This window comes from Xiphias gladius, chromosome 1 (genome assembly GCF_016859285.1).
Source record: "Xiphias gladius isolate SHS-SW01 ecotype Sanya breed wild chromosome 1, ASM1685928v1, whole genome shotgun sequence".
Lineage (NCBI taxonomy): Eukaryota > Metazoa > Chordata > Actinopteri > Istiophoriformes > Xiphiidae > Xiphias > Xiphias gladius.
The window spans coordinates 28,750,231-28,763,373 of NC_053400.1; the positions used below are offsets into that span (position 1 = coordinate 28,750,231).

General features: G+C 38.4%; 1 protein-coding gene across 1 annotated transcript in view; it reads right to left on the minus strand.

The window, feature by feature from the left end:
- Positions 1-13,143, minus strand: part of ddb1 (damage-specific DNA binding protein 1) — a 46,006-nt gene that overhangs the window by 25,745 nt on the left and 7,118 nt on the right. Inside the window, exons 7-13 of the mRNA XM_040122400.1 lie at positions 8,295-8,453; positions 6,613-6,696; positions 6,107-6,223; positions 3,100-3,202; positions 2,308-2,383; positions 2,111-2,219; positions 694-872 (exon numbers count right to left, since the gene is read on the minus strand). Of these exons, the coding sequence (XP_039978334.1) occupies positions 694-872; positions 2,111-2,219; positions 2,308-2,383; positions 3,100-3,202; positions 6,107-6,223; positions 6,613-6,696; positions 8,295-8,453 (827 nt within the window). The remainder of the gene's footprint in view (positions 1-693; positions 873-2,110; positions 2,220-2,307; positions 2,384-3,099; positions 3,203-6,106; positions 6,224-6,612; positions 6,697-8,294; positions 8,454-13,143) is intronic.

Below are 13,143 nucleotides of genomic sequence, written 5' to 3' on the forward strand. Positions count from 1 at the left end.
GGCTGACAGGAGTGGAACCTGAAGTGGTCTTCTGCTGTTGTGGCCTGCCTCAAAGTTGGACGTGTTGTGCATTCTGAGATGCTTTTCTGCTCACCACAGCTGTAAAGAGTGGCTATCTGCGTTACTGTAGCCTTTGTCAGCTACAACCAGTCTGACCGTTCTCTGACCTCTCTCGTCAACGAGGTGTTTCTGTCCACAGAGCTACCGCTCACTGGATGCTTGTTTTTCACACCATTTTGAGTAAACTGTTGTGGGTGAAAATCCCAGGAGACCAGCAGCAGTTTGAGAAATACTCAAACCAGCCTTGTCTGGCACCAATAATCATGTCACGGTCAAAGGCATCGAGATCACATTTTTTCTCAATTCTGATGTTTGATGGGAACATAGCTGAAGCTCCTGACCTGTATCTGCATGATTTTATGCACTGCACTGCTGCCACAAAGTAAACTAAGAAAGTGCTCGATGAGTGTATATTTATAGATAATGCAGCATTGATGCGACAAATCAGAAGCTCTGCATAACCACATGATACAGTATTCAAAGTGCTTATAGCATGGTCTTGATCAGCTGTGTTGATCGGCATGAGCAGATAAATCCACAATTCATCAGGGTAAGTCATATACTGTCTGGAAATGTCAACAAACTGACAGCTAACCTAACTCTTATGTGTGTGTGTCTGTATCTATGTCTTACCTGATCTGTTTGAGCTCTCCAGCCAGGATCTGCAGGTAGTAGAGGGCCCTGCCTACGGCAAGCACCACTTGAGTGTGGTTGCAGGCAGCCACGCTGATGTTCCTGCCCTGTGGTTCCTTCCATTCGCTCACTAGTGCCTTGCTCTCCTGGAGCACCAGGCGCACAGAGCCTGACGTGATCTGGAGGCACACAGTTTTTCCTTTAAAGATTATTTTGCATTGCATTTCTGGGAAGTGACAGAAAGGATGATGTGGAGACTGGGAGTTAAAACAGGAAGCCATTTCAAAGCAAATCCCATTGTTTGTGTGGTTTTGTTGCCAGGATTGTTGTTGCTTTTTTTTTTTTTTTTAATGACTGAAAAGAAATGATTATGAATTGCAAAGATAATTTTCCCCAATAACTGTATTTTTGTGAATAAAAATGAAACATAGTTAACACATAGTTTAGTAGTTTCAGTACGTCTGCATGTATGCATTTGTTAATTATCACTAAATACAAAGTACAGCCGAGGCTGATGGGAATGCCAGTAATTTTACAGACATTTGGTAAGAAAAACAATTGGACACTTTAGAATTTTGACCTGAGGATAGTGCTAGAGAACATGTCAATCGATCACCAAAGTTATTGCTGTTCATCCGGTGGTGATTGCGAATGTCTGTATCAAAGTTCTTGGTAATTCTTCCAATAGTTGATGAGACATTTCCCTAAAAACCAAAAAATATCACCTTCACAATTGTGCTAGAGGAAAAGTCAGATGATCATCAAAATCATTGGGGTTCATCCCATGGGGACCGACGCAGCCCTGACGACTACGTAGAACACATCCTTCAAAAGAAAACTACCCATGACAAATGTAAGCAAAAATGTAAAAATGTATTCAGTCTAAATAAACCGACTCTGACTGGAAAAACAGTTAGTCAAACACAAGCCTTAAAATACAAGTAGGTTTGTGTTGTCATAACAACCTAAAGATGCATGATCGAGGGTCTAATAGTTGGCAGAATTCCCAGCAGGTTTCATCCTCATTTCAAAAACGCAGGCTGGAATTGCAATTAAATGAAGTGTAATATTCATTTCAACCAAGTGTAAAATACATGAAGTCCTTTTTCACTCTTCATATTCATGACTGCCCCTTTCAATCATCTATGGTTCAGTTCCAGCAAAGTGTATCTTTTTAAATGGAGAAAGGCCACAGTTGAATAATTAATTTATGTAAGTAATTTAAAATTTGTGAAATTAGCTGTAATTGAACTGCAACGTACAAATACTGCAAGTCAGCTAATTTTAGGGAGAGTAGGCTCAAACATCAAATGAGTGTCAATGTTTAACTAACCAAAGCATGTTCTGGTGAAGTACACCGACAGCACTCGTACTTTATACATATAACGGAAGTGTGTGCATGTGTGTGTATACGAACCTGAATGAGTTGCTGGTGCGCCACGTTTCCACAGTAAAATGTCTGCTGGTTGTCCACAAAGCCTGGAAGCTCAGTCTCCTCGACTTCCTCGCCACTCAGCATTAACACTCTAGGGGAAAAAAACTCTCTTAAGATAAGATAATGGCTTTCTGAATTGACTCTACACTTATCTGGCATGCGGCACGGCAAACACTCACCTTGTTTGACCCACAAAAGACAGCACCAGCATGTCATCTGTCTCTCTGCCTGCCTCAGAGCGGAGCGGCCACAAACCTTGAAGGAAATCCGGAAAAAAAGTGTGTTAGAAAGAAAAGAAAACTTTCTCCCTTATTGTGCAAGGTAAAAGAAATACAATATCTAGCCAGGATCCAAGCTGATCTTTAACTGTTCCATCTATTATATGTTAACATGTTAGGGGGATGGACAGGTTGCAGATGCCTCTCAGAGATCCATTGACTGGCTAAGTGACTAATTGCCTCTCATCAAGAGGCCAGGGGAGGGGGCGGACACTTTTAGGGCAGAGCTGGTCAATAAACCTCTGAAACCTAACAAGTGCAAAAAGGCCTTTAAATGGCCTGTGTGTCTCATTTAAGCATCAGAGAACGGTGTTTGGAGATAAACCTAATTTTCAGGGATTAAGAGGCGTCCGCCATCATTAAAACCTGATGGAATTCTTTAACTTGACAGTTTACTACTGCAGACATTGCAGTGCTCTTTGGTTTACTAAATGAAAACAAATGTTTCCAAACCCAACCTTGGCAATTTTCCTGTTTCTTCTGAAAGTACCGAGCCAAGACCTATGACATCGGAGCCATCTGCTCGTGCTCACATGCTGGGTTTGGATGAGCAACAGCTGGCGTCTTGGCCAGGTGACAAAAACAGATGTGCAGGTTGGAGTGATCAGTAGAGGATTAAGGTCCAGATAAAGTCAGGACTCGAGAGGACGGTGATGGAAGAGAAACGGACGCACACATATAGAACACACAAACCTTTGATTCCCGGCAGGTCAATACTGGCATGTTCATGAATCCCAATGCCGTTGCGGATAATCCGAAGAGAGCCCTCCTTGAATGCACCTGAGCATGTCACCAGCTAAGAGCAGAGAGAGACATGAGGACATGAACTGAGATATGAGGGGTGTGATTTTTTGCCCTTTTTTTGTTAAGGGATGATCCTGTTATTTTATCTTCAACATCTTTGTATTCTTGTGATTGATCTGAGGTGTACTTCTTCCATATGTTTGCTTGAAGGATAACTCCAGTTTTATACTACCTTAGTCTGTAATTTTACCCCCCACTCAAATCTGTAATCTGTTCAAATCTGTAATCTCTTATTACAGATTAGTGACCACATTGCTGTGATATGTACTCTGAGACATTGCAAAAAGGAAGTCCAATGGGGCAAGAAACTCACTCACTTATTTGCATATGAAGTGGTTTAGATAATTTGGCTAAATGTTGTACCAATGTCTTCATGTTTCCAGATCTGAATAATTAACTTGGTGAGTATAATGTTATCAGTGTTATCATAAATGATCACTTAATCTGCTGACGATTTTCTCCATTAATGACATAATTGTTGGGTCAATGAAATGTAACAAAATACTACCAAATGCCCGTTACAATTTCATAAAGTCTTCAAACTGCTTGTTTTGTCTGACTTATAGTCTAAAACCTACCCATGTTCTGTTTCCTATCACATAAGGCAGAAAAAAAAAAAAGATGGAAGTCCTCACAAACTAGAACTAGGCAGTGTTTGGCATTTTTGCCTGAAAATGACTAGAACGATTACCAGTGTGGTTTCTGACTTATTTTTTGTTGATCAACTAATTGTTTCAGCTCCAGCTGTTATTATATGTTGTAGTAGTCGTAGTAATAGTATTAATAGTAGGTGTAATAGAAATAGTTATAATATCCAGGTTCAGTTGTGGTAGTAGTAATAATAGCAGTAACATTATAGCTTGTAAATAGAGGTACTGGTGGTCATTAATGCTCACACTTCTCACTGGTCCAGGTTCTAGTAGTGGATGTCATCAGAAGTGCAAGTTATGGTAGAGGCAGTAGTACCAGTCAGTGTCACAGCGGTAGTACTAACTGTTATAGTAGTGTACAATTTAAGAATCAGTATCAGTTTATAGTAGAGCTTCTCTGAGATTGTTGGTACAAACATGACAACAGTGTCGAGATCCGCCACCCTGAAGGTAAATAATTCTGGTGTCTCTACAGTCTGACTGAAGAGCCCCAGAATGTGATTTATTCAGTCATGGTACACTAACGGGATTAATACCAGAGCTCATAATAATCTCACCCCCTACCAAGTTCATAACCATTGTGAACCTTGCAACCCACTTAACTCCTCCAAGCATGTTCTCAAATGCCCTCATACACTCAGTCTCACTGGCAGGGGACTGACTGAATCCTGATAATCTGCACAGATTTTGCTTATTATGTATTTATACTTATGCAGGTTTTATCAGTCAGAAACCACGGCCTGGTTTGCAGTTGCACATCTGTGAATACAATGATTATTCAGCCTTGATTTTTCAGCTGTACACTGCTGCCATGCTTTCTCTGAGGCTATATTATTGGTTATATTATTGGTTATATTATTGGCTATAATATTGGCTATAATATTGGCTATAATATTGGCTATAATATTGGTTATATTTTGCCCTGCAGCCTTTGCATCTATCCTCTACTGACCTAACTGTCTTGGAACGTGACCGCACCGATTAACCAAGTTAATTTTTTAAGCAAATGATAAATTAAAACAATTGTGATTGGATTTAGAGTGTGTGGTGGGATACAGACAGTGACTAACTGAGTGCTGGTCTGTACCCAGAGTCTGGCTCAGTGCTCTAGTGGACCGCTGCCTTTGGAACCAAATCAAGTACCCTGAGGCCTGGTCTCAAACCCTGCCAACCCTCTGTACTGCATCTCTCCGTACTTCACTGTTTTATTTCCTTCTGCCTCAGTGATTGGACACAAAGGGAGACAAACATGCAAATAAAAATAGTATTTTTGTCAAATTATGATATGTCTGTGGCAAAGTGTCAAAGAACAGGCCAAAAAACAGACAGTCTGAGTCAGCAGCTGGTTGATATCAAAATTTTAAAAAAAAAATCATAGGTTGATATTACAGGAAAAAAAGGAGAAATCCACTCCTCATTACTTATACTGAGTAAAAACATGAAATTGTGTCCTCTTGTTGCCTTTTAACATTCATCATGGGTTATATCAAATTATATTCAGAGTACAAAATGTTTGACAACTGCAAACAACAAACTTAAGTACACGGAACTGCGAAAGATGATGGATTGCTAGGATACATGCCGACAGGGAACAATCGAGAAGAGGTCATAACTGTCTGACTTTTAAAGGGTGTAAATATTATTAAAGGAAATGACATGCAAAGTAATCTGCCTTTTTGAAATGGAACAAGAAAGCCAATTTAAATTTGTTTACCAGAGCTAAACCATATTTTATATGCAACTGGGATACCAGGTGCATGTTAATGCCAGGTAAGCAGAGGCCACTGGCAACAAAAAATTAGACTAGACAAAAGAAGTACACTCAGACTGCCTTTAAAGGGGCACAGGAAGCTGTGTATTTGAAGTCAGCAAGAATCTCCTGATTACGTTGTGCCCGGCTACTCTAGCCAATGGCAGGTTCTGGCTGTAGTATGTCCCATGCTTAATTCTGCTGACAGAAACAGTTTTAACACGACTGCAGGAGCTGGCTGCATCGCTGGTATAAACCCACACTCCCTGAAGGCTGTGACAAAGAGGATGATAAAGAGGAAAACACAGACGGAGACTCACCATTAGCTATAACATGTATCCAGTGACGGCTTCGGTAATCTCCATGTCATTTCTACATCCTCTGCTCAACGCCCCAAGAAACCTTTTGTTTTGTCTGAATGATTTGCTTTCAATACGTGACTGTGATGTTTCTGTGTAGTTTCAGAGAAATAAAAGAGCCAGGTTTGAGTTTTTACCTGGCCCTGGCCTTGCCTCTCCAGGTCTACCACACACATGTCCACAATGGGCCCCAGATTGGTGAATGTCTCCATCACTGCCACATATGAGCCCTGGTCATTGCTGTCCACATTGAGCTGCAGAGAAAACAAACAGAACCCTACTGACAAATCAGTGAGAAAAGGGGACAGTACATGGTGGTCCCAAGGAAGGCCCAAATACAATTTTACCTTTTAAAATCAATTTTATGAACGATTTGCAAAAGATTCAAAAAAAGGTGTTAAAAAAATATTAGAGAATGTTATAAGAAAAAACACAAAAACATAAAATGGCAAAATGACAAGATGTAAAAAGTGACTTTTTACTTCTAACAGGAGATTAATACCCTTTTAACCTTGTTTTATTAGATTCTTTTATTTCCCAAAACTGGAGAAAATTTTCCAACATTACTTTGTGTTTAAAACTGGTCTAAAATTCATGAATTTCATAACTGTAAAAATAAGAAACTGTGTACTCTTGCTCTTACCTTCACCAACTGGGAGTCGCCTAGTCTGGAGCCCACAAAGACCACACCGTTGTCCAAGTAGGTCAAACACTCAGCAATAGATGTCTGTCAATGGAGAGGGACACGAAAACATCTTAGTCTCTTAGGCCACAGTATGGCTGCAACTAACAATTATTTAGTCTTTGATCAATATGACGGTTGTTTTCCTGATTAATCCTTTCGTTTATAAAATGTCAGAAAGCAGTTAAAAATGTCATGACAATTTTCCAGAGCCCAAGGTGACATATTCAGATTGCTCATCTTGTCCAATCAGCAGTTGAAAACAAAAAGATATTGACTTTGCCGTCATACAAGGAACAGAAAAGTAGCACATTCTCACATTGGAGAAGCTGGAGCCAGCATTTCTTTTTTTTTTCTTCTCTTAATTAAGTCAGAATTTATGAAGCAAACTTTGTGTTTGACCCAACTCTCTGTGGATACTGATTTTGTGAGTCAGTATAGCTGATTGCAGACGACTGAGAGACGGTCTCAATACAACAATTAGGACAAAAAATATCAATAATCCGTTTTTATAATAGATTAATTGTTTAAGTGATCTACGTGAAAATACCAAAGCTTCTTAAAGAGTTTAAGCTTTCCTTTCCAAGTTGTTTGTTTCATTTTTGTTGTTGGCCAAACAAAATTAGCAATTAGGAAATATCACTTTAGGCTCTGCTAAATTCAGAAAATTGAAATTATTATTTTTGACCTTTAATACACCACGGTATTAATCAAAAAATTTAATTGGTAGATTACTTGATACTGAAAATAATGTTTATTTGCAGCCCGATTCTGACAACAACAAGAGAAAGGTCGCTAAGACCTATCAAAACACAAATTAAGATATGACGATGGTGGCAGATAATGGTATTATGGAACAATTTTGTTGTTTGCAAATGGAAGAGAAAGAATATAAAAAAAATTGAACTCTTATTGTTTTGAAATTTCTCATCTGAGCAAGTAACTTTTTCAAAGTGATCTGAAAACAGACAGAACTCTGTTTGACGCAAATGACTCACCCTCATCGGCGTCAACATGATCTTACTCTCTGACGCATTATTCACACATAACAAAGACAACTTTTTTTCTGACATTTTAATGTAGAGTTGCTGCTACCCGTTTACTGAGCACAGACATCTAACAATAGAATTTAGAATGATTTGAGAAGCAATCTGCCTCCAGCTCAACAGATCTACTCTGCTTGACTGTTTCTATCAAGAAAGCATTTGATGGTTCTAAACAACTCCTTGGCCAGTCATTAGAGAAAGGTGCCACAAGCCAAAAGCTGTCTGCCTTTTAACATGAGATTTCGCTTCCAGCAGAGTATTGATATACAGTCATTGTCTAAATCTACTTTAAAGGGATAAGTGACACTATGGCAAGCAAGCAACAAAGAGGTGGGACCATTTTTTCTCATCCTCTGTACAAGTTCAGACTGATTTAGTAGCTCCTGTCAGGGCCATAAACCATTAAAAAGTCAATAGTAACAAAGTGGGTACTGAGAGGAAGAGGCAGCAGGAGGAAAATCAAATAGCAACAGAAAGGGTGGTCGAGCCAGGTAGAGAGAAAAAAGATGGGAGAGATGCCAGAGGATGGACAGGTGGATAAACAGAGTGAAAACTGGCAGAGACGAAGCAACGTAGAATATAAGATAAATAAAGGACCTCTCCGAGCAGCTCCACATGCAGGTCTTTGAGCACCACTGTTCCATCCATGAGCTCTTCCTTCTCCAGCAGCAGCATGAACAGACGTCCCTCCATGTCTCCCAGCAGGTAGCGTGAGCCGTTGGGGTCCACCCGGTTGTGACATACAATGGTACTTTGCTGCAATTGAGAGCGGGACACATAGAAATCATTAAAAAGCCTGCAACAGCTCCTCATATTAAACCAGTACCAAAAAAGTCCTCCTGCTCACCTCTTGTTTTACCCGCGTAATGCATGAGAATGTCAAAGTACCGCCACAGAGACCCGTCCTCACTGTGTTTGTTTTTTCTCTCATTATGAAAACATACAACCCAGCTACAACTTAAAACTACAGACTCTTTAAATTTTGCCTGAGAAGAGAAGTGTGGATTAAATAAATCAGCACGCCATCCTGTTAGGAACCCGTGTAGGCTAGAAAAGGATGAATATGAAGCCTAACACATGGAGAAAAGGATTCCAACCTGTCCAGAAACATTTTCCGCTACAGTTTGTAATTAAATTACAAATGTAATGTGACAGACATGTTGAGGAATTTGGTGCAATACTTACAGTGAGAGCCTGACCTATACTAGTTTTTCGACGCTGATAATTTTGATATTTAAGTTTTTTAAAAATCTGATACATTGGCAGATGTTGTTTTTTTAATGCAAATAATATAAACAAGTATTTTTAACAAGGATCCCTTATATCTGGTAATTAAGAAAAGACCAAGAACAAGAAGACCAAGATATGTGCAGAACAGGACATTTTGTAGTTGAAAAATATCTTGCTGGCGCTCTATGCAGAAAGAAACAAATTGTGCAATAAGCAACTCTTTTTCTAAAATACCTGAAACATATCTTTGGTATTTTTCTACTGCAATATTTTTTTACTTCTCAGCTGAAATATACGCCAACACCATTATATGATCTATGATATGCTAATATTCGCAAATAGTCCTGTCTTGGTTAATTTTGAATCAGCTCTACTTATAATTATATGATGTCGGACTTTTTTGTTGTTTTGTCGTGCAATAATTTAGCATATTGTGAAAGATATGTTTCCCAAAGAAAACTGCATAGTCGCTTAAATAGAGTGAAGCCAGGGAAGTTAGGAAACTGTACTGATACAAAGTATTGTATCTATTGAGTGGAAGCTGCAATGCATAGCTTGTCATATAATACTTTCCCCTTGAACAAAGCTCCCTTGGATGTTATCAGGGTCACTCTCTGCTTTCTATCCCGGTTAACACTTGGGCTTTAACCAGACTGGCCCGAACTTAAACATCTTAGGAGCTTTCGACCAAACTTGCTCTACAAGATAAGCAGCGCAGCCGGCTAGAATAGTAGTCATGATTGGAATTGGCATTAAAGTCACATAGTGTGACTGAGCCTAGTCTACTTTCCCTTCAAAGGAAGGTATTGTTATTGTCATTGTCTACTGTACAAGCTGAGTCAATTTCTCACTTGATTGATCCTTTACAAAACTCATTTTCACAATCCTATTGCCTTGCATTTTTTTTTTTTCAAATCATGGAACCACTTTTATTTTCACAGCTTCACAAACCTCTAGAAAAACCTTTTGACAGAATGGCAGGTAATTAGCTTGTTAGATTCTACAAGTGAAACCAGTCTGTTGACCAAACACAGACCAATTCACAACTAAGTATTATATGAGCTCAGACACATTTGCCAGACCTCCATGCTGGCAGAACCTTTGGTGTCTCAAAGTTGTTTTTCATTTCTGTGCTGGAGAGTGACAATTTATTAATTAGCTGCCAAAAATGTTGTTAGAACTCAAATGATACGCTTCTGTTTTTTTCTTGAAACCACTGAAAGGAGTATGTGCTTCAACTGAATACTAATGTTACATTAGGTTTGAAAAAAAATGTCCAAAATAAAAGCTTGAGCTTCATTAAAATGGAATTTCATTAGTAACGTAGCATATGCCCCTCTACCTCTTTCCTCAAACATCTGCTGAGCTATGTTGGTCAGTGCTACGAAAGATTCGTAACCGAGACGTGACAGCCTGCAAGACAATTATGAGTTGGTTAAGCATGCAGGCTGTTTGGGGCTTTTAAAGACAGAGTGGATCCGCAGAACTCAGATATGAGCCGAAGCCCGTAATGAGATATCAGAAGGCTTAGAAGGCGTCTGATTCTATACTTGTGTTGCCTTTTTATTTCTGATATCAAGATCTTTGTAAGGACAACTTTGTGATGCAGCTAAACAACACTCAGCAGTTCTGTACTAACTTGCATATTTATAATCAATATTTCCATGGTCAAGAGTGGAGCATACCTGTTACCTGTACTGCAAAAAAAAAGGGATACTTTATGAAACCCTTTTACTTGAAACTATTGAAATAATAATAAATAAAATAAGAAACAATTATAAAAAAGAAGATTTTGTTAATTGTGATAAATATTTGCATGAGTATTAGACAGGGAAATACAGACAATAAAATTAAAAAAAGGGACAAACAGTTGTTTATGACATTTCTACAGCCAACAAGACAAATTACATCTATTCAGGTACAAATTAGCGCTGTATCAAACACTATAAAATACAAGCACAAATTACCTCAGTTTAAATGTAGGAAATGTAATTATTTTGCCATAAAAATTTGAAGTATCTAATTTTTGCGTTCTTATTTTACAAATATTACACCATTTAGAAATTACAGCCATTTTTATACATAGTTCCTCAATTTTCAGAGGCTCAAAAATAATTGGATAAACTAAAATAGTTATAAATATAAAGATTATTTTTAAACCTTAGATGAAAATCCTTTGCAGTTAATGAATGCATGAAGTCTGGGACATCACTAAATGCTGAGTTTCCTCCTTTGAGATGCTTTGCCAGGCCTTTACTACAGCTGCCCTCAGTTGCTGCTTGTTTGTGGGTCTTTCTGCCTTCAGCTTTGCCTTCATTAAGTGAAAATCATGCTCAATTGGTTTGAGGGCAGGTGATTGACTTGGCCATTAAAGAATATTCAATTCTCTTTTCCTTGAGAAGCTCTTGGGTTGCTTTTGCAGTATGTTTTGGGTCATTATCCATCTGTGCTGTGAAGCACCATCCTATCAGTTTTGCAGCATATGGCTGAATCTGAGCAGATAGTATAGCATCAGTAAACACCAGCGACCCATTTCCATTGGCAGCCATACATGCCCATGCCATAACACTGCCTCCACCATGTTTGAAAGATGATGTTTTATGCTTTGGATCATGAGCCGTTCCTTTTCGGTCTCCACCCTCTTCTCTCCCCTTCGTTCTGGTACAAGCTAATCTTCGTTTCATCTGTCCAAAGAATCTTGTTCCAGAACTGGGCAGGTTTTTTTTAGAGTTAGTTTTCTGGTAAAGTCTAATCTGGCTTTCTGTTGTTGATTGTTACTAGTAGTTTGTACCGTGTTCTAAACCCTCTGTATTTACATTCATGAAGGCATTTCTTGATTTTAGACTTTGACTATGATACGCCTACCTCCTTGAGAGTGTTCTTGACCTGAATAGATGTTGTGAAGGGGTTTTTCTTCACCAAGGAAAGAATTCTTCGATCATCCACTTTAGTTGTCTTCTATGATCTTCCAGGTCTTTTTTTGCTGCTGAACTTGCCAGTGCATTCTGTCGTTTTAAGAATGTATCAAATTGTTTATTTGGCCATTTCTAGAGTTTGTGCAATCTGTTTGATAGGTTTGTTTTGTTTTCTCAGCCTAATGATGGCCTCCTTTGCTTGCATCAACAGTTCCCATGAACAGCTACCAAATGCAAATTCCACAACTGGAATCAACTCGTGACCTTTTATGTGCTTCATTTGTCATGAAATAATGAGGGAACAGGCCACACATGAAACTGAGTTTTTATCAATTGTCCAATTACTTTTGAGCCTCTAAAAATGAGGGACAATGTATAAAAATGGCTGTAATTCCTGAATGGTCCATGTGATATTTTTGTTAAACACCATGAATTAAAGCTGAAATCTACATTTCAATCATATCTTGATGGCTTTGTTTTAAATCCATCGTGGTGATGAATTACGAAAATTGTGTCCCTCGCTAAATACTTATGGACCCTAACTGTAAACCTGCCTTTAAATCCAACTTCAACATCTATCACAGGAATCATAAATAAAAGTATATATACACCTCAGGGTCTCCTGAGGGCAGCAAAATATCATTATGTTCACGTAACACAGATTCTGATGACTACCATCATTGTTATTTTACTTAATTCTATCAAAGAGCAACGCATCTGGGAATCAATTTCTCACACCTCAATTTCCCAAACCTCCTATTTAACCTGACACAAATTTGCCGAGACTCTCCCACCCCCGAATATTATCCAAATTTTGCTTTATATTAAAAATGAAAGTTTAATCCTAACGACTAATATAATGCGTCGCTGAAATCTGACAACATTGATAAGGACAGAAACCTATGATGGTGGATTACATCAACACTACAAGTGAATATACAGTACTTTCTGACTTTATTTAGCATTTCCTTTGTAAATAAATGTTTATATTCGCTGGGGTTAGATGGTATGTAACACATTTATATAAAGAAAATGTTTAGTGCTTGCTGATGCACACCCTTCTATCATCATAGCTGTGCACTTTCCATGACATGGTGCTAAAGATCTGTCGCTTCCTTTACCTATCAATTACAAAAAGGAGAAAAAATTGCTGCCGTAACACTAACACTTGACTGTAAAAAAATGTTAAACTATCCCTCCTTTGGACTCCTGAATGATGAAAACATTTAAGGTGTTTAGAAAGAACAATAAATATTTCTATTCTATCTTTAAATATTCTAATTTCTTATTCAACAAAAGAA